The sequence below is a fragment of the Heteronotia binoei genome, chromosome 6 (genome assembly GCF_032191835.1).
Source record: "Heteronotia binoei isolate CCM8104 ecotype False Entrance Well chromosome 6, APGP_CSIRO_Hbin_v1, whole genome shotgun sequence".
Classification (NCBI taxonomy): domain Eukaryota; kingdom Metazoa; phylum Chordata; class Lepidosauria; order Squamata; family Gekkonidae; genus Heteronotia; species Heteronotia binoei.
The window spans coordinates 23,398,814-23,423,504 of NC_083228.1; the positions used below are offsets into that span (position 1 = coordinate 23,398,814).

Genomic DNA, 24,691 nt, shown 5'->3' on the forward strand with positions numbered 1-24,691 from the left:
AGGGGTTGGACTAGATGACCCTAGAGGTACCTTCCAACTCTATGGTTCTGTGATTCTATGATTCATTTAATTTTATTTTTAAACATTTCATTTTAAAAGTTTTTGTTCCAAAAAATATGAAATTGTCTTTTCCACAAAAGGACTAAAGTGGGACATCCTTGACTATTAACACTGTCAGTATTTTGTTTACTCTCAAATTTAACTATGTGCTGCAGTCACTTTCCCCCAGGAATTGTGACATGAGAAGTAATTCTAAATTAAAACACAATTATTGGTGTTCTTCATTGGGAAGATTGGTGCCTTGTTTGACATACCAAAGTTTGTATTGTGCAGTTCTATTTTAGCACTGTTTCTCTGTTCTGTTTAAGCTTTCTTATTGATTTGTTAGAGAATGAAGCACAAGACTGAACTTTGATTCCCTGATGGGCCAAAATTGCAAAGTCTCCTCGTCATGTGAAGATAATGTACTTGGACTTTGGCATTTTGCTTTTGTCATTTTGTTAAATGAGGTATTTTGTGGCCATTAGTTCCTCACAGGCTGCTGTGGATATGAATAATCAGGCACTTTGGTTCTATCGGATTCTCAGAAATATGCATTTTAAGTACACTCTAGGGAAGGAAACTGTGAAAGTTACAGCAAACTGCTAATAAAATGCTCATAATGCTATACATTTCAGTGAATAAGCACTTTTCTGCTAGCACCATGCAAACATTTCTGATATTGACTGTAACCTCTATATCTGAATATAAAAATAACTGTTTTTGAATATGCACTTATCTGAAGTGTAAAACTTCTGTACACACAATATGTTCAGTATATAGTTAATCCAGTTTCTTAGATTTTAACTGAATGCACTGAACTGCTTTTTCAATTCAAATTCTTGGTTTTCGTTCTACATATGCTATAATTGGTTATTGTCTATCCACCATTTCTCTGTCAGCCATAACAGCAACATTCCAGATGAAGAGAAGATGGTTTAGCTCCATGCTGGCCTATGCTTCCAGCCTGTGCATGTGGACAATTGGTATGCCTGTGAGGATAAGGTTCCTTTAAGAAATGTTAAAAAGGAACTAGTAACAGAGACTAAGGAAGAAGTGTATGGCTGTCAGGCAGAAGAGCTTCAGGAGAGCAAGCAGAAAGGCTCTGCACAGATAGAGTCCTTTGGTTAATAATGTTAATAAAGTATTAATTATAGAATAAAGATTTCTGCATTATTTACCAGCCTGAGAACACCACAGCCTAGTCTATGGGGACCCCTGGTAGCCACAGTTGGATATCCTGCTCAGAAAAGGGCCTGTCTGCAAGACTCTTGCCTCCTGCTTTTGAAGAGTGGTAATTGGCTAGATAGGGTCTCCGTATTAAAGGCCCCCTTTGAGCATAATGTCAAATGCATAGGCATCAAGTAGGCCAAAGGTAGAGTGGTGCAGTCCTAAACCCCAGCATAGAGTCTCTACGGAGCTGCTCTATTCAGTAGTTGCTCTAAATATAACGGTGGTTTACATAATCAAAGGTCTTATTTACTGGAATTACAATAAAAACCAAGAATAAAGCTCCGATGATAGGGCCACTGAACTGTAGATGTAAGTATCTTTGAAGGATTAAATTCCTGTCCCAGACTTTCATTTAAGAGCATCTATTATCCCATAGGAAATATCCTGGGAAAATACAGACTTCAAGCGCCTTTGTCTATAAGGGTTTAAAATTATTTGATTAAAAAGAGAGCATCTTTTTTAAATGGTGCTTTTCTTGCAGACATGTCACTAAGGGGTCAAAATAGATTTGAAAAAAAAATTGAAGAGCATAGATCTCTTCACATGGCAGTCCTATGCAGAATTGCTCCAGTCTAAGCTCACTGAAATCAGGTTTTTGCATCTGATCAAGTGGGCTTTAGTCCCTGGAAGCTTACGCTCTAATAAATCCACAGATTTCAGGTGCCACAATATTGTTTTTTATGTTCGCTACAGGAGGCTAATGCAGCTTTCCCACTGGAATTTGCAGTCAGGATTTATGTTTCCTTAAATGGCTACATTTTATTTTGGGGCCTTTTATTTTAAAACAGTGACTTAATTTTATATTTTAAAATTTGTACCCCACTAAATTTGGCTCCATGAAGCTTCCAGTGTGATTAACAGACATATATGCCAGAATCTTGAATTACACTTGTTTTAAAGCCAAGCTATTTTTTCCCTATTTTGTTGGCGTTGAAGTCTTGTGTTCAGTCTACAAAGTTCATATGAAGGTCAGCTTTTCAGATAAGACAGCCCATCAGTGTAGTAACTTTAGCTGGCGTGTACACTAATTTAACTCTGTTCCTTCAGGCTTAAAATACCCTCTAATTCCTTTGAGAGTTAAGCTTAGGATATCATCACATGACTAGCATTCTGTTCAATCTCAATGCTAAGAAGTCTGTCTAAACCCAAAGAATTTCAAGGCATAAAGGGAATGAGAGAGGGCATGATTCAAGACATGAGCTCATAGTTACTAAAATTGATTTATCAAGCTATGTTGTCCACTGATTAAGCAGTTTTTAGTAATTACATACTTTCTAATAAATGCCGAATCCTCAATATTTGTGTGGTTTTGAGATATCTGAAAGAAATATAAAGTATGAGCAATCTACCATGCATTCTGGAAAGTAAAAGGAGATACAAGCATATGAATTACATCTTTGGGGCCTTTTATGTTTACAGTGGGAAAGGTTTTTTTTGATGGGACAAAAATTAGTTGTACTGAATGAAATGATTCTGTACCTTATTTTTTTTCTTGAAAATTACCAGTGGCGGCTTTTTGGAATAGCCTTCCTTCTACATTAGAAGATGCAGGACATCCCCACTAACAAAGTAGTTATTTTCATGGCAACAGACATTCAGAGGTGGCTTTCCATTCCCTTCCTCCACCTCACAATGCTGGTATTCCTTGGTGGTCTCCCTTCCAAATACTAGCTAGGGCTTGACCCTCTTAGCTTCTGAGATCTGAGGATATCAGGCTAGTCTGAGCTATCCAAGTCAGGCCACTTATGAAGTTTTAGACACTTCTGTTTTTTATGTGTAAAAGCAGGACAGTGGATATAATATGCTAACCTGCATTAGAGTTGAATTTGTTTTTAAAAATCTATAACCTTGTCTAATACTGGAAGGCTAAGTTCTGTTTTTTAAAACAAGTAAAATAGCATCTGGCTCCTTTTTGCGGTGGCGTATATAGTGTGGATAGGAATAGATTCCTTCTGTCCTCCACTCTGAAGTATGAAATCTGACATCAGTCAGTGTAGGAATTGTAGAATACGCAGATTAAATATCTCGTGGGAGCAGATCCTTGAACTTAATACTGCAGTTCACTTTTCATCTTGCGAATGCTGTAGACAATTATTTAAATAGTGACTACAAACTGGAGACACTTCTCTTGCCCACCAGACACACGCTTTGAGAACGTTTGCTCTTTAAAAAAAATGTATTGGGAGGCTCAGCATGGTATTTCTAGCCAGTCTGTGCTCCTGCATTCCAGCTGTGCCTGGTGCCATTCAATACATTGTACAACATGAGTAGAGCATGCTGGCAGAGTGGATGATTTGCCCATGAAATGACAGGGTTAGATAATGCAGAGGCAGCAGCTCCGATTAGTCTAAGCGTAAGCTGCCCTGTCTCAAGCTGCAGCCTATGCTTGTGGTACCCAGTCACCTTAACTCTGCACCTCTGTCATAGCTTGTTAAAGGACAGAACACCCAGGTTACTTTCTGTTGTACTTCAGCACCACCATTGCAGATGGCTGAAGGGTGGTACTGCAGCTACCAGCTTGGCTTGGCTCTTGTGGCGCAGGAGACCAGTAGAATTTTGCCTGACCTTCTCAAGTTGCTTAGCCTCTCATTGTTCAAACACATTACTGAACTCCTTTGTCACTGCCTGTCTGCTTCCTGGCTTGACAACCAGCTTGCCCCCTCAGACCTTAGAGCAGGAAATGAGAACAGCCATGAAATGGGCCAGTTACACATCTCTGCTATATGTAGTTTGTCTGAACAATAGGAAATTGTTTCTACTGCTTTTTTAAAAATTCTAGTCTTGTCAAAAGTAACAATAGCAATCGTATAGTGTCAGTTTCCTTTCAGGTAGAGACCACTTCATACTTCAGTGGCTTTTAATAATGAGGATGCCAGGGTCACAGCATTTGATGTTGAGCTTGCTTTTTCACTCTGTTGAATGAACAGTTCCATTTTTTCATTCCTTAGGGAAGCCAGTTCAAACCTGCTGAAAGAGCATGTGGCATGATCTTAATTGGAAGACATGATTTTATGTTGCATGGGGGGAGACGTTCCCTCTAACCATACTAATGTTGCCTTTATTTTATGTTAGCCACATTGAGTCTTTGTAGAATGGACTGCATATAAGTCCAACGTAACAAATAAATAAGCTGAGTTAGTGTGAGATAGCTCACAGTTTTGTTTTAACGTAAGAAAAATAGCCCCAAAACTAATTTATGCAGTAGCTCAGAACTTTAATGCTAGTATTTCATGAAGTAGAATTTTTGCTCACAAGACTTCACAGCTTAGAGGGAGTATCAGTTTAAACATTACCTTATATGGGAAATTAGCACGTGGAGGATTAGGGTTTTGACATAGCCATCTTCCTGACATGCTGTCTTTCTATAGCAGAGACATATGGAGAACATAGAGTGTTGGGGCTTAACTATACTTTATGCAGGGGTGTTGAACTCATATATTATGAGGGCCAAATTTAACCTAAATGAGACCTTGTTGGGCCTGGGCCATGTTTGTCATAAAATGTAATGCCAGGTAGCACAGATATAAACTTTATAAAGGGCACAGACAAACACAGATTTCTTTTACTTAAAAGTAAGACATGCTCACAACATTAGCACGCTTGCAATATTTTCTTTAACAGTCTCTGATAACTGATACCTCTTGCTTTGAATTATTGCATCAAAAACTGGAGATAATGTCTGAGCTGTAGCAATCTTGAGTATACTGTTCAGGTGCGCACCTCTAAGTTGCAAACCTACTTTAGATTTATTGACATTCATTACAGAAATCTCATGGTTAGTGCTTTGATCCTATGACCCAGAGGAAAACATAAAATGGCTGGGCATTGTGAGCTTTTGTATGTAAGTTGCTTCAAGTGCTGGATAAGAACATATGAAGGCACCATGGCACAGACTGAGGACTGTGTTTATCTACATAACTGTAGTCTTCCCTAGAAAAATAACTGTAGCTCCTATGAGACAGTGCAGGAACAGAGAGAGAGCCATGTATAGTTGTCAGTACCAGCCTTCTATCTGGGAAGTCCAAGTTCAAAATCCCCAATCAATCAAAGGAAAATGTGAAACAAAATCAAAGGAAATGTGCTGGGTAAACTTGGTCTGGACACACACTCTGTCTTATTCTGGCTTGCTGTTATTCTTCTAAATAGTTTGCACACTTTCCTACTGAGAAAGACTGGATCACGAGAGCATGAATAAAGATGGAGGCAAACTTAGTTAAACCCATAACAAGCCCATCACTCACTCGCTGTCTCTCCATAGCAGGGCAAAACACTCATAGCTTCAACAAAACATCACTATTCTTAAAAGTGTTTTCTTTGCATCTTTCCCAACAGAGGGAACTGGGCAAAGGAAGCTCTCTGTTCCTCCTTCCCCAGGAGACGAGGAGGGGGAGTAGCGTCAGCCACTAAGGAAGAGAGGCTTAGCTCAGTAGCTCTGCAATTTGATTGATTGAGCCTGGCAAACTTAATCATCCTGCAGAGCTACAGAGCCCAGCTCTTCTATTGGCCGAGGTGCCTCCTCCTCCCTTTGGGAAAGGGGAGGGGGGAGACAGAAAGAGCAGAAGAAACTGCTTTGCTGGCTGGCATATCACAGGGGAGAAACTCAAAATGACAACTGAAGGAAGCAGGCAAGAGAGAAGGAAATAGGCAATGTCTAGTTGCTTGTGGGCCTGATTGGAGCCCTCTGGGGGCTGGATCGGGCCCGTGGGCCATATGTTTGACACCCTGCCTTATGAGATAATTCAGGCCTTTTCTTTGTTCTAGGAGTCTGCACCAAAATTTGGATGCCAGACTCATTTGTTTGTCTGCCTTTCTCACTGAGACTCAAGGCAGAATGCCCAATTAAAAACAATGTAATAAGAGCAGTATAATACATAATGATCAACACTGCGGTAGAACTGCAAGTATAACAGAGTTGCATATTCAATGTACAAATACATGAAAACAGCCTAAAATTGCAAACATTAACTATGACCCTATGTCCTTTATAAATGTTTCTGCTGAACAGTTCCTTTTTGTACATTCTACAGAATGATAAAAACATTGGGAGCACTCCTGATCTTATTGCGGGTGCCCCATCAGCAGGCATTGATCTGTACCCATTTGCAAGGTGTAAAACTTTCAGAAGGCTTTGCTCAAGATAGCAGAGCTGCCACATCAGGTTGTATTGGGATATACAGGCCCTAAGCCATAAAGCAGTTTGTAGGTGGTTGTCAGTATTTTGACTTGAACCTGGAAGCTAAATAGTTAATGAAGCAACTGCAGAAAAGGACTATGGTAGAATAGCCTGCTCTGTCCCACAGGCACTGTTCTACTGTGCCCTCTAAGGCAGGGATCCCCAACCACTGATCCATGGCCTGGTACCGGTCTGTGACCTGCAAGCAGCTGGGCCGTGGAATTAGGCAGAGCAGCCCCAGACTAAAGAGGCAGCATGGCCTCACTCCAAGGCTGCCTACCCTTGCAGGATCCCAGACCTGTAGAAGGAGGAGCAGCAGCAGCTGCTGCTGCTGTGACCTTAGCCTACTCATTTATAGACTCTTTAAATAGGTCTTTAAATGGGTGGGGGAGGCAGAAACAGTCCCCGTCTTCCCCCATTTAAAGACCCCCATGAGGGGCAGGGAAATGACCAGGGCTGGCTCTCCCGCTAGGCAAACTAGGCGGTTGCCTAGGGCGCCGGGAGGATGGGGGTGCCAAATTGGGCTCTGCACCCCCCTCCCAGTGCCCCAGGCAAGCACCTAGTTTGCCTTTGTCCCCCACCACTATAGCCACTCCCCACCCCTCCATTCCCTTCCCTCCTTTCGCCTCCTCCCCATGGCTCCGCGCCTCCCCGCCGCTCCTCCTCCTCCCTCCCTTTGGACCTTTTCCCAGATACGGTGAGCGCAGCCCGGCCCCGCAACGTGGTTTTACCCGCAATTTGAGTGTTCGGGCGGGGGGGGGCTTTAGAGAGCCGGAACTCTGCGCTACAGCCAGTTCCACCAGCTGGGAAAGGGTCTGAAGGGAGGGAGGGAGGAGGAGGTGCGGTGGGGAGGGGAGGGGAGAGGTGCCGGGGTGGTTGTGGGGCACCAGGCAGCGAGTCTGCCTAGGGTGCCATGGGGCATCGGGTCGCCCTTGGATGTGGCATGAGTGGGGGGGGGCAGCCTGGGGTGGCAAACCCCCTAGCTCTGCCCAGCCACTGGTTCGTGGAAAAATTGTCTTCCACAAAACCGATCTCTGGTGCCAAAAAGGTTGGGGGTCATTGCTCTAAGGCATCTGTGGCCCAGTGGCTGACCAAGGTCTCCATCTGGCACATACCAGTCACCTGGTTTTTCCAACTCCTAGAGGGGTTTTTTCCTCTCTCTGTTCAAGTGCTGCCGCTACCTGGCCTTTGTAGAAGTTGCCCATGGGGAGAACCAGGGTCCCTGGCTTCCTCGTCCTGTTTTGAGGCCCAGCCTCTGTGTTTCAAAGAAAATGCAGGAGCAATCTGCTGCTGTGCTGTTTTTCAGATATACCCTCAAATATATTTGGGTTTTTTTTGTGCCCCTCCCCCCAATAAAAGCCTTGATATTTTTTGGGATTCTGAAATATATCTGAAAAATGCTGTTAAGGTATTTTTCAGATATATTCTTAGCTTGGGTGTATCCAAATGCACACCGCTAAATGTTTGTTATATAAATATACTTTAAAACTATGATGCTGATATAGTACTACAGAATTCAGTGTTTTCAGTGTTATAACATTTAATTCCATGTTCGTATGTGCTGTTGGCCCTGTTGTAACTGTGGGAAGACCATATGTGTTCAAAGAGCACATATTTTGTATACTACAAAATCCTGAGAATTTTTGTTTGTTTGTTTACATCTCCAATAGCAAGAACTAGGATGCATATGCTGAAATACTGTAGGGTGCAGCAGATAGAGGCTGAACGTTGGTCCAAAGCAAAATACAAATACAAAAGCCACATGATGCTTTTGATTGGGACCAATCAAGATGATGCAAAACTATGTGCAGGCTTTTTTTTTTTTTTTAGTTGTCAAACTGTTTATCAGGCTGGATAGGGAGGGGGAGTGGATTATAAGAACATAAGAGAAGCCATGCTGGATCAGGCCAACGGCCCATCAAGTCCAACACTCTGTGTCACACAGTGGCAAAAAATGTTATATACACACATACACTGTGGCTAATAGCCACTGATGGACCTCTGCTCCATATTTTTATCTAAACCCCTCTTGAAGGTGGCTATACTTGTGGCCGCCACCACCTCCTGTGGCAGTGAATTCCACATGTTAATCACCCTTTGGGTGAAGAAGTACTTCCTTTTATCCGTTTTAACCTGTCTGCTCAGCAATTTCATCGAATGCCCACGAGTTCTTGTATTGTGAGAAAGGGAGAAAAGTACTTCTTTCTCTACTTTCTCCATTCCATGCATTATCTTGTAAACCTCTATCATGTCACCCCGCAGTCGACGTTTCTCCAAGCTAAAGAGTCCCAAGCGTTTCAACCTTTCTTCATAGGGAAAGTGCTCCAGCCCTTTAATCATTCTAGTTGCCCTTCTCTGCACCTTCTCTAAAGCTATTATGTCTCAGACCATGCCCTCGAGGCCATGACTTATAAGTATGGTTGGTGAAATGTGAGGAAGGAGGGTAGATTGAAAAGTATAGGTACTGGTGTTAAGCTGTCTTCTGGGGAGAAGACTAAAAAAAAAAGCACCCCACTAAAAATACCAAAACCAACATATGTTCAAATACTCTTCTAACATTTGACAGGGCACACAGCTCCTTTAGAACGTAGAGGGAAAGGGAGGACATGGTCAGGATCATGATCTGAGAAATTTCTGCCCTCTGCCCTATACTTCTGGAGAAATTGAAAGCTTGTACATTTTATTATATTATTTTGCCTAGTCCTAACAAAATATATAAAGTGGCTTTTGTTTTTAAGGCCAAGCAGTTTGCAGTGCTTTGTCTCTAGTATTGGCAGTTTTTCTTGTAGGAAAGCAAGGCTGCAGTTCTAACAGCACTTTCATGCTGTGTTGAATAGTATGGGATTTATTTATGAGTATATATGCTGACATTGTATTATAAGACATACTTATGAATTTCATAAATATGCCAAACAGAATTTTATACCCTGATACATTTTTGTTAAAGCAGTAAAAAGTTCAGACTTTGATATTCATCATCAGTGTAATTCTCACCATTGTTCAGCCTGTGAAATACTTAAAACAGAAAGCAGAGCCATGAACAGATTAAAAAAATCTTACTGTAAACCTGAGAAAAGCCCCAAGTTGCAGAAAAATCCAATATCTAAAATAATATAGTTTAAACCCCTTAAATTATATAAACAGCACTTCTAGTGGATTGGCAAACACAGCAGTATTGCCAGCCCTAAGGCCTTGGTTTCTATCAGTAAAAGGTGGGGGCAGGCCCTTCCTAGAGCTGTTTTGGCTTTTGAGGGAGGACATATAGGGACCAGGCCTGGCAGCAGCCACCAGACGACTTACTACCATATAACTTGAATGACTCAGCCTGGCCTGGCTGCTTGCTACTACTGTTCAATACACTCAGTATAACCCTACCTCACAGGGTTGTTGTGGAGATAAAATACAAGAGTTGAGAGAGATGTAAGCTGTTTTGGGTCCCCATTATGGGGAAAGTTGGGGCACAAACGAAGTTATATAGCTGAAGATAAGGGCTGCAGAAGGAAGCAGGGAAACTTGTGGATATAGGGGCTACCAGAAGAGTGAAAAGAAGAAATAATATAGGGAGGGGGGATATTGGGAGAAGGCACGTTCTGCAGGTGCACCACTGTGCAAACAGGCCTATTCTGTCCATCACCAGATAACTGGCCCAGCTCAGCGAACACTGTGCAACTGAGTTATGACCCCACAACTGGCACAACACAATTATTTTCCCAGGGAAAAGTTTCCATGGGGAGGGAGGAGAGGAAGCTGAAAATAGCTGGGGGGGGGGGGGAGAAAGATAAATGTAGGTTGACTGGTGGGTTGATAAAGAGAAGGAAACAGGAAAAAGTGGGAGGCTATAGGATTCTCAGGGAAGGGAAAGGAAAGGTGGAGATAATGGGGAGATGAGATGCCTTCTGCAGGTCCCCAGCTTGTAGATACCTATCTTTCACAAACATCCTGTGTTCTAGAAAAGAAACTTTTCTTCCCTCCACCAGTTACTTCAAAATTTCCTCTTTGTAAGCAAGAATTTTAGCACCCTTACCAAACCAAAGCTACTGATATTTTGGAGGAGGGGGGATGATGGCATGAAAGTTAAACTAGTATAACAAGGGTGGTTTTAGCTGAGAGTCCTAGCTACCATTGTTGCTGAAATGAAATTTTGAACATACATAGCTGATTTCTCAATCAGTAAGCATATTTTAATGCTCTCTAAATTATTTGTTTTCATTAAAAGATGGTGGGGTTATGTCTGGGTTGACGAAGGGGGTGTGCGTTTGTAAAGGAAATAAATTCAATAGATAACATTTTCACTGATTGCAGTGCACTGATGGCGGTGTGAGAACAGTTGCTTCCTGAACATGTTGGAGGCTCACTTGACAGCAGAAGTTGGCCAGACTGTCAGAGCTGCTTTGACGCAGGCTAGAACAAAAGAACTGTGTATCAGAAGGCTTTTAAATCTCTTGTCTGCTGCTTACAGTTCCAATCCTTTAAAAGAACATAATTACTAAAAACAAGAACACATAGCTTGACTTGTGTTGAAATGTGAATACAGCCAATTATGTGTGTGTGCATGTCAGATGTATTTAAAACTAAAATGATTGGCTTAACGCTGTTTTTGTTCTTTCTCAGGTACGGTGGATGATGTACTGGATTGTCTTTGCGCTTTACACAGTTACTGAAACAATAGCAGACCTAATGATCTCTTGGTGAGAACCGCTGGAGCACTAAACATATCACAGCTATAATGTGTTTCCTACATATGAAATACATGCTTAATGATGTAAAAGATCATAAGAAGTCATCCTGTGAAAAGTAGAGTTATAATGTAACACCCTGTACTAAAGAACCTATCATTCTCCCCCTGAACCTTGGATTTATTGCAAAAAACACTTAAAGTGTAACACTGAGTGCAGTGCAAGGGTAATGGAAGGAGTGTACTTGGTCTTCAGTAGTGTGTAACCTGATTCTGTACTCTGATTTATGTATTGCAGGTTTCCACTGTACTATGAACTGAAAATTGCTTTTGTTATTTGGCTTCTCTCTCCATATACTAGAGGGGCAAGTCTAATCTATAGGAAATTTCTTCATCCTCTTCTTTCTTCAAAAGAGAAGGTGAGAGTTTCCCCAGAATTGTATAAAATACTTAAATGCAAGTATAGCTGGGGTGGAAGGGTTGTTTTTAAAGTGTATATTTGTGTGTGTGTGTGAGAGAGAGACAGGGAGAGAGACCTGCAGTAAAACTTTGTGTTTAACACTAAGAAATGTATATGTTGTGGGTTGTAGATGTCATAATAGATTAATGTCTGTCCTCTGGTGCTTTTTCCCCCTTTTCCTCTTAGGAGATTGATGAATATATTGTGCAAGCTAAAGAACGAGGCTATGAAACAATGGTTAACTTTGGAAAACAAGGTTTAAATTTAGCAGCTACTGCTGCAGTCACTGCAGCAGTAAAGGTAAATACTGCATATTATTTGTTCAGTGGAAAAATATAGTGTGCATACACAAAGAAAAGCTGAGTAACTTACTCTAACAGCATGTTCTAAAAATGTGTTATCTTTTAAAACACTGGCTATATTATGACTTTCTAATGGTAAAGATGACCCTTTCTCTTTCTCTTGTTGCCTTTTCTTGCTGGTAATCACACTCCATAGGATTTCTGGCCTCTTTCTGCTGTTTTCCTTCAATCAAGTTGAGGTAATTGCTTATGGAAAATAAAGCATGGAATAGTGCTGCTCTCTATACAAGTGGACAATGGACATGACTCCACACTGAGCTCTTGTTTGCTTTTAGAATAAAACATTAATTCTGCTGCATCAGCTCTTGCTTCTGTGGCTTGAAGTTGTGTAATATTAGGAAATGTTAGTATGGCCTGAGCTGTTTGATATGGACTTGGAGGTTCTCCTTGCTTCCTGTAATTTATTGAAAGTAATGACCAATTCAGTCCTCACTATAATGCAGGCATGTAGCTAACGGTCACTAATGCTATCATCTTTTGTAACTACAACAATATAGAAATAGTACCTGTATACCACTAAGCACGTTTGGTTGGAATAGATGGAGAAAGATGAACTGAGCATTTCTAGAATTACCTGCTGTAATTATTCCTCCTTTTGGGTTTCCTTATCTTTTTCTTGGCTGAGCAGCCCCTTCTTTCTTTGTTTCTCTGTCCCACCCAGTTCTTTAAATCCGGAGAGATATATGCTGACTCAGCTTAGGGAACCTCAGGACTGACTAAAATCCGTCTTTTGTCTTTGTCTGATAATGGCACACTAGAGGCTGATGGTAATTCAAAACTAACAGACTGCTTTATTTCACTTTTGTGGGGAAATGGTCAGGTAGGTATCAGGTTTAGGACTTAGAAGGTGAACAGGCAGCAAGAATGAGGTATTTTTGTGTAAACAATCTATAGTTTGGCACAAACTATAGATTTTTTGTGTAGCTATAGCTGTTTTGTTATACTGATAGATCTTTAAAACTGAGGAGAGAGATTTCTTGGCAGTTTCTGCTTAAATAAACAAGCATAAACCTTTTTTGTCTCAAAGATACTTAAGTTGGTGAAGGCAGGAACATTCACACAAGTTCCATTTCCCCTTCTTTAACCACTTGATAGGGATCATTCCTCTTTACTAGGAGCTATTTTCTTTCAGGAAGAGCCACCTGTCCCACTTCTAGGAATGGACACGAACTAGTTCATAGGCTAGTATTTGTCACAAGTTTGGCCCAGTTTGGGGGTCTGAAGCAATGTCCAGGAAAGGTGGCTTCCCTGAACATTTACCAAACTTTTGCCCAGTTCAGTTCAGCTCTTTGAAGTGTGGATAGGCACACCTGCCTGCTGATAGATTTAAATGGCTGTGAGTGCCAGTGTGCTGTAGTGGTTAAGAGTGGCAGACTCTAATCTGGAGAATTGGGTTTGATTCCCCACTCCTCCACATGCAGTCAGCGGGATGATCTTGGGTCAATTGCTGTTCTCTCAAGAGTAGTTTTCTCAGAGCTCTCTCAGCCCCACCTTCCTCACAGGGTATCTGTTGTGGGAAGAGGAAGATAAGGAGATTGTAAGCTGCTTTGAGACTCCTTTAGGTAGAGAAAAGTGGGGCATAAAAACCAACTCTTCTTCTTAACTCTCCTTCACCGTCAACTGTCATTCTTAATTGCAGCACCTAACTGATACTCTCAGCTGTAGAATTCTGTTTGTATTGCCTGTCATTCAGGGTTGTCAGATTGGGTTAAAGATTTATCTATTAATTGTCCATCACAACTGCACTGAATCTGTGTATTATCAAAAGGCAGTTTGGGTGGGATTTTTTTTACAGTCTCCTTTCTTGACATCCAGGAGTCAAGGTGACAATAACATTGGGGTGGGAGGTCACATTTCCTTCACACTGCTAAATGTTCATGCCATATGGACTTACTGAAGAACTCTCACTATGTTTCCTCATGTCAGTGGAGATGGCAAGAGAGGTATACAGGAACTCTTTAATTAAGCCTAGGTTGCAAGAACAGTTGCTGCTCTCTCAAGAGCAGTTCTCGCAGAGCTCTCAGTCCCACCTACCTTGCAGGCAGAACATTTGTAGTTGTAAACAGGAGAGCCAGTTTGGTGTAGTGGTTAAGTGTGCAGACTCTTATCTGGGAGAACCAGGTTTGATTCCCCACTCCTCCACTTGCACCTGCTGGTATGGCCTTGGGTCAGCCATAGCTCTGGCAGAGGTTGTCCTTGAAAGGGCAGCTGCTGTGAGAGCCCTCTCCAGCCCCACCCACCTCACAGGGTGTCTGTTGTGGGGGAGGAAGGTAAAGGAGATTGTGAGCTGCTCTGAGACTCTTCGGAGTGGAGGGCAGGATATAAATCCAATATCTTCTTCTTCATCTTCTTAAATACTGGGATTTTCTTAGTGCTTCCAGGAATGCCTGATGAAAGACTGACGGGGGTGTGGAAGAGGATCTGCAGATCTCATAAAGGAAAAAGAAGCCATGTGGGCCTCCCTTTAAAAAATTAATCCTAGGTATAAGTAGGTCACAGGACAGCCAGTACTCGCCTCGTACAAAGATTGGCTATCCGGTTATTGTTCTGTTTTAATACAGTACTAAGTACATATACAAACTTTATACATATATATCTAGGGAATTAAGATGGCTACAGTGCTTATGGTACTAGGAACAATGAAAGCCTGTTCTCTAGCAGGCTGAAATGAAGATTTTACTCTTTTAACAGCTCTTATGAATGTTGATAAAAGTGGCAACTTTCTGTGTTTTTGTGGAAAATGATATGCAGAAAAAAGGGTTTATTGCAGTAGAGTTTTCTACCTTGGCTGGACATTTGCCGATTTATGATAGTTGTTTACACTGCTGAGCTCATTAGTTTTCAAGAGTTAAATTAGTATTTCAGCCCACCTCTAGATATGGGGATGTCTGTACTTAATGTGGAAGCCAGAGATTACGTTACATTTTCACAGCATCTGAGTTGGCTCAAGGGATACCCTAGCCCCCAGCACCACCAGAGTAATTTTTTATATATGGCAGTATCACTTGTGGATTTAATACATTTTAAATGTAGCTTAAAGTATCCACAGAGCAGTTCCATTAGCCTTCATAAGAGCATGGCGCTTGTATTATGATGGTTATAATCGCTTTGGGGCGATTGCACACGGCTGTTTTAGATGTTACTTTTTGTCATGGAATGCTGTTAAGAGAAAAGCTTTTCCAAAAACGATTATAGGGATAACATTTGAACTGAGTCTCATGTTTAGCTGTTGGTGGAACATGGCAGCTACTCAAATTGCATGCAACTGTTTTGTTCAGGAAACAGCGATTACGTTAATTGAAACTGCAGGAGGTACTGAGAGGGGAAATAATTCCTAGTTGGCAAGGTCTGAACACAGCCATTCTTGGAGAAACTGTTGGATCCTTAATGGCTGCTACCGCTCATGCCATGTCTGATGAGACATGCTTGCCTTTGGTGTATGATCCATAGCATTTTGTGTGACTCTTCTTCATTTAGTAATCTCAAATGTGACCTGGCATGATTCATCTGCAAATCTCATCCAGATTAGCAGAATGTGATTTTGTCTGTCTGATTTTGTGCAATAGGCCCAATAGATAAAACGCTTTTCAAAACTAGGTTCTGGTACTGTAAAAAAGTAATCTTGGAAGCATTTTCTTGGGGATAGGTGTGGGAAGACAGAACTTTGGTTTAGAGGTTTCAGCCTAATTCTTTGTGTTTCAAACCTTTATGCTGAGCTATCATTGCCATGAGCTTTTTAAGGAAGGGGATTGTCCACTCCCTACAGATGGAGAACTGATAAGGTGATAAGATTCTGCAGTGTTCTTGGAAATGTAGACCAGTCTGAGGTGCAGGCAAGGATTTTGATCCTGCTGCGTTCATTCATTATCAAGGCAGGCTTGTCCTCTATATCACACAGCTTGGTTTATTTATTTATGGGTGGGGGGAGGCTGCACAAGACCATATGATGCTCAGCTTCCATGCTGTGTGGCTTGTTTATGGATTCCATGATCAAGATGCCTGGTGTATTTTAAAGCATTTCACTTCTTCCAATTAAACAGTGCAAACGCCAGATGGTGCACAGCCAAAACAGCTTCTCATTTTGCTTTCTAGTATAATATCAAATACTTGGCCAAGGTTTGTCTGTTTACCATATTCTTATCCTTGGATCTAGCTGTTAGTAACAGCCATTATATTTTTGAATACATAATCTATTGTTGGAGAGATTTTCTCTATTAGTTTATATGCAAGGGGATCATCATGACCTTTGGCCAAGGTTAACATTGGGCAGTTTATTACTCAAGTGGTGATGATTTTGAGAGAGAGATTCAGTACTTATGCCATTTTGCAGTTTTGTTTAGATAGCTTGCTGTACATCATGTGCCTCTAAGAAAAAGTTTGTTCCAAAATATTGACACTGAAAACCTTACTGTTGTTTTTTTTAGTTCTTTTCAGTCATAACTTCTATCCTTTGCTAAACCAAATGTCTCTCCAAATGTCGTTAATGGGGCAGTTAGTACCATTATTGAATTAATGATGGTGGAGTTTGTGATTGTCAAATTGTATAGAAAGGAAATACAATTGTAGGCTTAAAATAAATTGGCAAATGTGCTTTGAACACTTGGAACTCAGATAGGAACCAGGTGATATCAAATTGAATGGCTGAGTGAGGCACAGCTAGAGTATTAAAACCTTGTATGATAAACATTCAAGGCTGGATAGGTTATAATACTATCGGTTATAGTAGTTAAGAGTGGTGGAATCTAATCTGGAGGCCTGGGTTTGATTCCCCACTTCTCCACAAAAAGCCTGTTATTCCTGTTTTGTTTTTGCATTTGTTAAATGTCTTCATTATGTTGTACTAGGCATGAGACCTATTGTGGGAGGAAATTCAATGGGCTCTAGGAAGAAGCTCTGGACGAGTGCTCCGCCCCCTTGCTATCTTCCCATCCACCCAGGGTGGTTGTTTTCTGTAGGGGAACTGATCTGACGTCAGCATTTCATCTCCTCCCCCCTCCTTGCAGCCTCTACCTAGGAAAAGTACATTCTTTCTCCACAGTGCAGACCAAAGCAGCTTACATCATTCTTCTCCTTTTGTTCTGCAAAACAACCCTGTGAAGTAGGATAGATTGAAAAGTATGAGTAGTCCAAAAGCACAATGTGGAGCTCAGCAGGGTATAATGACACAGAGTCCAGCCAGCAAAGCAGCCATTTTCTCCAGGGGAGCTGATTTCTGCCATCTGGAAAGCAGCTGTAATTCTGACTGATCTCCAGCCCTCACCTGGCGATTGGCAACAATGGTTCCTCAGGAGAAAGTGTCTGGGTTGGAGGGTAAAGTGTATGGCATTGTACCTGTCTGAGGTCCCACCCCTCCTCAAACCCCACCCTCTCCAGGCTCCACTCCTCAAATTTCCAGGAATTCCCTAACCTGGAACTGGCAACCCTATCTCCTTCCTTTATCTGCCCCTTTGACTTCAGCTTTCCATCACCTCCCCTCCCTGCTGCCTCTACCTAGGAAAAGCAGTCTTCCCCACAGTGAGGTAAGGGCCAAAGCAGCTTACTTCATTCTCTCCCCCTTTGATCTGCACAACCACCCTGTGAGGTAGGTTAGGCTGAAAGTCTGTGACTAGTCCAAAATCACCAGTCAGCTTCCACAGCAAGAACTTGGGTCTGGCAGACCCTGCTCTGAAGCCCTAACTCCTGTGTCACACTGGCTGTCACAACAGATCTCTCTCTCTCTGGAAAAAACAACTGCTTTAGAGGGTAGACTGTGTGTTGTTATATTCAGCTGAGGCCTCTTGCCTCCCCAAACTCTGTACTCCTCAAACTCCACCACAAAATCTCCAGAAATTTCCCACTAGCAGCCCTAGTCAGGACTGGGCCCAGTGAGTTCTTCCTCAAAGGCCTTTAGTGATACCTTTCAGGCCAGCACCTTCTCTCTGATAATGTTAGTCTTAAACACAGGTCTTCATTCTCTCTCTCTGGCTTTCTCTCCCCCCCTCCCCGCATCTGCTCTGCTGCCATTGGACGCCATTCCCCCTCTCCCCCAGTCTCTTACTGTTTCCTTTCCAGAGGAGGAGAGGGAGGAGCTCTCAGCCAATTGAGGGAAGGCATTCTCTGGCTCTTCCCTCCTTCAGTCAATCAAGGGAAGGTATCTTTCTTTCCTTTGCAAAGCAGTGCCTCCGTCCTTGTCTGTCCTGAGGCTGGAGGGTGTGGGTTGCTCTCCATTGAGATTGAGTGACAGGAAGCTCAGCCAATGGGAGACTAGGTGAACTGTGACCAGTCTGTCTGGAGAATTATAGGAGAGATGCTAATTTGCTGTTCACCCTCTACCTACATATATGGACCGGTAACTTCCATTTCAGTGTATCTGAGAAGTGTGCATGCACACAAAAGCTTATACTTTGAATAAAACTTGTTGACCTTAAAGGTGCCACTAGAATTTTGTTCTGTTGCTTCAGACCAACACAGCTACCCACCTGAATCTGTCTTCCTTGATATGATATCCTTGGCTTATTTTTCAATGTGGGAGGATTTTAAATTGCTAAGTAATAACATTTTACTTCCAACTTGGGGTCCAACTTGAACATTACATACTCTGTTGTTACAGTTCTCTACAAAATGTGCTGGGGGCTGGGGTGTAAATAATTTTTGCATTTACAAAAAAAGATACTGATTGTTGCTAAATAAGAATTATGCATTTATACAAGTCATCTCTCATTGATCTATACTGTCTTCAAGCTGCTGTCAACTAATTGTGGTTGTTAGTAGGTACCAGTTATGGAGTGTTCAGTATTCTCATGTCTGAAGGATCCCTTAATGCAAGGGAGAATACTGAAATATTTAGGGGTATATGCTTTTCCACAGTTAAAAGTAAACAGTGAAATCTGCTGTATATAACATGAACTTGGTGCTACAAAATTAGAAAGTTGCTATTGGGCAGTAGATGGTTTGTGTTTAAGCATAACTTGAATGCCAGACTTGAGCTGAATTAAAGCTTTTAAAGTGAGAAAGAATGGCTTTATAAATTACTTTACTAACTTAAACGATTCCTTTATAAAATGGGAAATGTTAGGGCTGAGCAAAGTGTTACCCAAAAGAACACAAATGTTTTGTTGGTGTCAAACATAAAACACAGCATGCAGAGTCTATGTCACAGAACAACGGTGTATTCAACTACCACAGTCAGTTTGTAGAAACGGGTATCCACCTCCCCCTTGCAACACTTTTTCTTCCTCTTTTACTGTTCCAGAGTCAAGGAGCAATAACTGAGAGATTGCGAAGTTTCAGTATGCATGACTTAACAGCTATTCAAGGTGATGAACCAGTGGGACAAAGACACTATCAAACCTTACCGGAGACCAGAAAGAGAGGGAAAAGCGCCACTAATGAATCTTTAGGTTGGTATTTTACTAAAAAACTTCGGTTCTCTGTTTTTGCTTCATGACATTCCTGTAGATGTCAAGAAGCGTCTTATCTAGTCACAGGAAACCGTGTGCTATATGCTTGGTACAGATGGCCAGAGGTTTGGCATTATTTAAGTAATGCATCTTCCTCTTTATTTGGAATACATGAATACCATGAAACAGTTGTTTGTGTCCAGGCCGTAGTGATGCTATCTTTCCTTCCTTTTTAGGCTAGTTCTACTGACTTAATATGTCTTCACAGTTGGTAGGATACAGTTTGGTTTTCATAGTCAGCATTGTCTGCAGCATGTCTCAGCGTGGACCTTTTGTGAAATGATATGCAGATTCAGTCCTTATGTGATTTCTTTGTTGAGTTGATAGGCATTGCTGTTTCCTTCTGCTGTGACTCAGCTCATCCAGCACTGGCAGGATTCATGTTAAATAACCTCAGGCACAGAGACTTCCTGCCTGTGATGAACTGTAATATTCTCCCCCCCCCCCCAAAAAAAAAATCTGTTATGAAACATAAATGCATTGACAACATGTATATTTCAGTGCATTTGATGAAGTGAGTTCTGACTCACAGAAGCTTATGGTGGAATTTAATAGATTCAGCTAGACTGTAAATTTGCTGGAATAAATAAATATTGTTAGCCTTCAAGATGCTGTTGGATGCACGTTTTATTTTGCTGCTGCAGACTTGCTTCTCTAGGGTAATCTGCTGTTCTGTATTCTAAAAACTAGTGACTAGATGGTGGTGTGAGCTTTTGTGATTCATTACCTGACTCAAGAAAGCTTGCATCCACTGATCTTTAAAGTGCTATTTGACTCTTGAGGATCACTCCAAAGTATTTCCTCTTCCTTTTTTCACAAACTTAAATTGCCACATTTTGGGTTAGATATTTTTGAACCAATAGGTGGAAGTGGTATTACACTGCAAGCAAAAAGGATCTTTCAGTGTTCAGAAAGATGCTGATCCTAAGAAATTCAAAAGTAGCATCCATGTACTATCTCTTTAAGATGCATGAAAGTAACACAGAGTGGTGTGTGTTCTTAGATTTTTGTCCACATTCTGTGTAGAATACCCTGCAGACTAATGGGACTGGTTGGAACTGGTCCGGTTGTAAAATACTGTGAACCATTCAATATACCAAACAATGGCCTTTTGACATCTTCTGCTTCTTTGTATGTGGCAGGATAATAACTAGTAGGTTTTCACTCAAATCTTAGCCACCTTTTAGATCAGCTAAGGGAAAACTAGGAAGTGTGTTTTAAATGCTCTTCAGTGCTGTGTTCACGATTCAAAGAGCTACTTCAGGAATGCTCAAGGAGTTTAGGTGTCTCCAGTGGCATTGTGTATTTTCTTCTTTGAACACCTGACACCATCACTGTACCATATCACAAATTGCTTTTGGAAAGGCTCTCCTGTTTTAAAAGCAATTTGGCAATTTTGGGAGTGGGTCTGCTCTTGAACCAAAAAGGGCCAAAGGATTGTCGCCTTGGATCCAAAAATTCTGTTCTGTGAGGAGTGGAGCCTTTCTCTGTTGCAAGGAGCTTGCTTCAGTAACAAAGCACTGATGGAAAACTCATTGCACTATTGTAGAAGACTCCTCTGTTATCAAAAAGAAATCTTTTTATCATGTCCATGGTTCTTTGGATCCCTTCCTTACATATATGTTGAAAAACCAGTCTTGCATTTGGTAATGAAATAACTTGGATGTTCTGCCTTTTGTTAAATAATAATGACAAATGGTGTAAATTTCAGTAATAGTGTTCAGACATTATTTTTTGGTTAGGTTTTGGTATTCCAGTAAAAAAGGATTCGGAAGATGATAAAACGGATGAGGAAAGAGAAGGGACATATTCCGAAGATGAAATGTTTGCTCAGAGAGGTCTTAAGCGAACACAAAGTATGAAATCAGTAAAAACTATCAAAGGCCGCAAAGAGGCAAGTATAATCTACTGAAATATAAGATCATTGTGTACAAGCCAGAATATTCTAATAATGCAGTTAAATTTTGGTTATAGAAAAAATTAATTGGTAGTACCCAAAAGTGGTGCTACAGTTTTAAGGGATGAATTGTTGCTACAGTCCTTTGTTATCTCCACATCATCAGATGGCTTTGATAAAACAGATTGATTGGAAGGGAAAACCTTTTAGAGCTAGCGTATTCTTTATATATATTGCTGATTTCCTTGTGTTGTGTATCTGTCTACCTATGGTATGGCTGTGATGCACAGGGAATGTGCATACACCCTGGTTTGTTCTGAGAAACACCCAGGCGCTACCCCTCCAGGAAATGTTTTTTTCATGCTACTGCAGAATATCCCCAGGTGCAAAAAGCCATTTGAAGACTTGACATAGGAACTGCTTAAAGAGAAGTTTGGTTGGGAATGGATGTGGGAATACCACAAGTACACTCATTTCCTTTTTAAAAACCTCAGAATGCCTTTTGGACTTGGGGTTTAAAGTAAACTTGGGAACTCTTTATGAATATGGTGAGAGATTACACAACCCTCCTTTGTAAAAAAACCTTCCACAACCAGAACATAGTCCTCCTCAATGCCGGAACACCTCAAAGCTCTAGAATCTGTGAACTGTCGTCAATGTGATGTATTAGCTAAAGTAAACAAAATGTCTAAAATTGTGACTTGCATGAATTAATAATAAAGGGAATAAAATGTGGAAGCTTATACAATAACATTTGCTTATTTTTAAAAATATCTATTGGTAATGGCCATCTGGGATGAAACAACCATGTGGGATTCAGCTGAACAGCAAGTCTTAAACTATGCTCTGTTTCAGGTGCCCTCCTTTTGCTTGCTAGCGCACACACTCTCCAAATGGTTCTCAATAAAATGAAATGCTAGGTACAAAATACAGGTAAAAGGTTAAGAAAGTTAATCCAGTAATTCAAGTAAAACAGCCCTGCAATCCAAAGATGCGCAATAAAGTAGAAACCCCATTGATAATCAACATAACTCAAATCTATCAAAATTTTGTTCCTCTGTAATATTTTGATTTTCCTTTGCATTTTGTCTGTACTGTGTTACATCTATTTATATCCAAGCCTGACGTGAAATGCATGGTTTTTGGATTAGGGGATAGTTTTGGTGTTTGCAAAATGTTTCACGGATCTTCCTCTCTCTTTTCCTTTTCAGGTGCGGTATGGCTCATTAAAATATAAAGTGAAGAGAAGACCACAAGTGTACTTCTAAACTACCTTGACAATTCAGCTCCAATCAAACCGCTGCGTTTGTTGCTTCTGCAATGGGTACCTGGTCCTGAGTGCAGGGCTTTCCCATTCTCTGAAGAGGAAACATTCACATCTGTTTGGATTCCCCTTTGCTAGTGCAAAGCTTTACCAGGCTCATTAAAGAGAAGAAGGAAGATCTTGCATGAGCGGAGCTCTCCATGCCTGTCTCAATAACTGGCCATTGTGTTCAGGAACTTCATGTACCAGATACAATGATAGGGATTTGTCGCTTTACAGAGATGAGCAAGATAACTTCCGTTTCTAATTTTCTTAAAACTGACAGCTAAATACGAATATTTTAGACTTTTGTATTGTGTAAACAATGAAATTATTTCATGACTGACTCAAAGAGGTTCTTAGTTGTGGCTGTTGTTGGTCGTACCACATTCGGTGAGCATTTAAGTGGTTGGTAAGTGTCTATTGCTTAATTCAAATTGCACAGCTCCAGCATTTCCTTTAATGTACACAGGAAATTTATACTTGAATGAATTTTAATTCTGGGTTCCCAGAAAGTTTAGTATCTAATTTTAGAGAAAGAAATGAGAGGAAGGGATCTTTTTGCAGCTGATCTTCATCTGCTTTTTAAACTCTGTGATCAAAACCCAAGGTATGTCTTAAAAGGGTTTCTACCAATTTCTTATTTTTTAAAAACAGCTAAGCCCCTGCACTGCATCACCTGTGTTGGAATTTCCCTTATTGTCCTGTGATGTGGGAAGCAAGATAGTTCCGGTTCAGGGCAGGGTTCATCATACAATTATGGCTGATGTCATCCTATGAGAATAATAATGTGTGTGAAAGGATGCAAACTGGCTCAGGTGCCTTTTTGTTTTGCTTCAAGTCTTATTTCACTGTAGCATTATCTGTACAGGAATTCACCAAAAACTTTCAAACCTGTCTATTAAATACTTAAAGTCAGACAACATTTGGATCACTAGACACGTCAGTTACAACAAATAAGAGAATATTCATGTCATAGAGTTGTTTATTTTCCCTGTGGTTTAGAGTTCCTGGATTTTTATTGTTGGTTTTTAAAACTTTTGTGTATTTTTGTTTGTATATCTTTGCTAAAGGCTTTCTGTTGGGAGCAGCACTCCGGAAAGGAAGCCATGTTAGGAGTACAGAGTAGCTAGATAGATGTATGTATCCATGTAAATCCAGCGTACTCTGAAGCGTGTATGTTAACATGATGCATTTCTGTGATGTCCTTTTGGTGTGATTTCAAGGTGGCACTTGGTATATTTTAAAATCCTGATTAAATATTAGCTCACAAGAATGCTACTGCTTAACCTGCTAGATTCCTTAAGAGTTACCTGTGTTTTCTGGTCAGGGGAGCATCTCCCATTTTGTTGGTATAACTAGGAGCTTTAGTATTGCCACCTCTGGATGTAAGAATCATTGGCATGCCCTGCATCTTTTGATGGCATTTAGAAATCATGTAATGAGACTTGCATTTTAAAACCACATAGCTGTGGGCGCTGGAACATTTTAAAATGGAACACTTTAAAAAAAAAAAAAGCTGCTGTTTTTTGTATCGCTTGGTACTAGGCTTTAACCTGAAGTGATTCCAAAGAAACATAACTTCTGCTGCAGATATATATATATATATAAATTATTCTGATTCCATACCATGTAGGAGTGTGTTGCTAGAAAGTATTTAAATCTCTTCGACTAAGGAAGGATTTAACTGTTCACTTTCAGTACTGGTAATCCGTTGAATATGAGGGACTGAACGATTGCTTTCTCTTCTGCTACATGCTTCGTTGGTGGGATTGGTAGTACAGAGAAGGCAGTGCCTCCTTCTGCATTGTTAGGTAGTTTATAGTTTGATTGCACTGCACATAGAATATGTGGCATACAAATCAGACCTATGTAGCCTTTGTGGAGTGTGTGCACTTGCACACACTCTCTCAAACTCTGAAACATTCAAGTCTTCCTATTCTGTAAATCCACAACTTGATAATACATTGGAGGAGTGAAAACATATTGCATATCCTGCATATTGTCAGGATGTTGCTCTAAAACTTCGGCTTTGTTTTCAGTCGCTATTATACTACCACATGTGGTTTTAGGATCCCTGTCCCTTGACACGTTGAAACTCTACTCTAGG

The 24,691-nt window shown here is 40.9% G+C and overlaps 1 protein-coding gene across 1 annotated transcript in view; it reads left to right on the forward strand.

Moving 5' to 3' along the window:
- Positions 1-24,115, forward strand: part of REEP3 (receptor accessory protein 3) — a 58,122-nt gene extending 34,007 nt beyond the window's left edge. Inside the window, exons 3-8 of the mRNA XM_060241115.1 lie at positions 11,057-11,133; positions 11,419-11,539; positions 11,767-11,880; positions 19,174-19,321; positions 21,124-21,275; positions 22,490-24,115. Of these exons, the coding sequence (XP_060097098.1) occupies positions 11,057-11,133; positions 11,419-11,539; positions 11,767-11,880; positions 19,174-19,321; positions 21,124-21,275; positions 22,490-22,546 (669 nt within the window). The 3' untranslated portion in view covers positions 22,547-24,115. The remainder of the gene's footprint in view (positions 1-11,056; positions 11,134-11,418; positions 11,540-11,766; positions 11,881-19,173; positions 19,322-21,123; positions 21,276-22,489) is intronic.
- Positions 24,116-24,691: the final 576 nt, after the last annotated feature.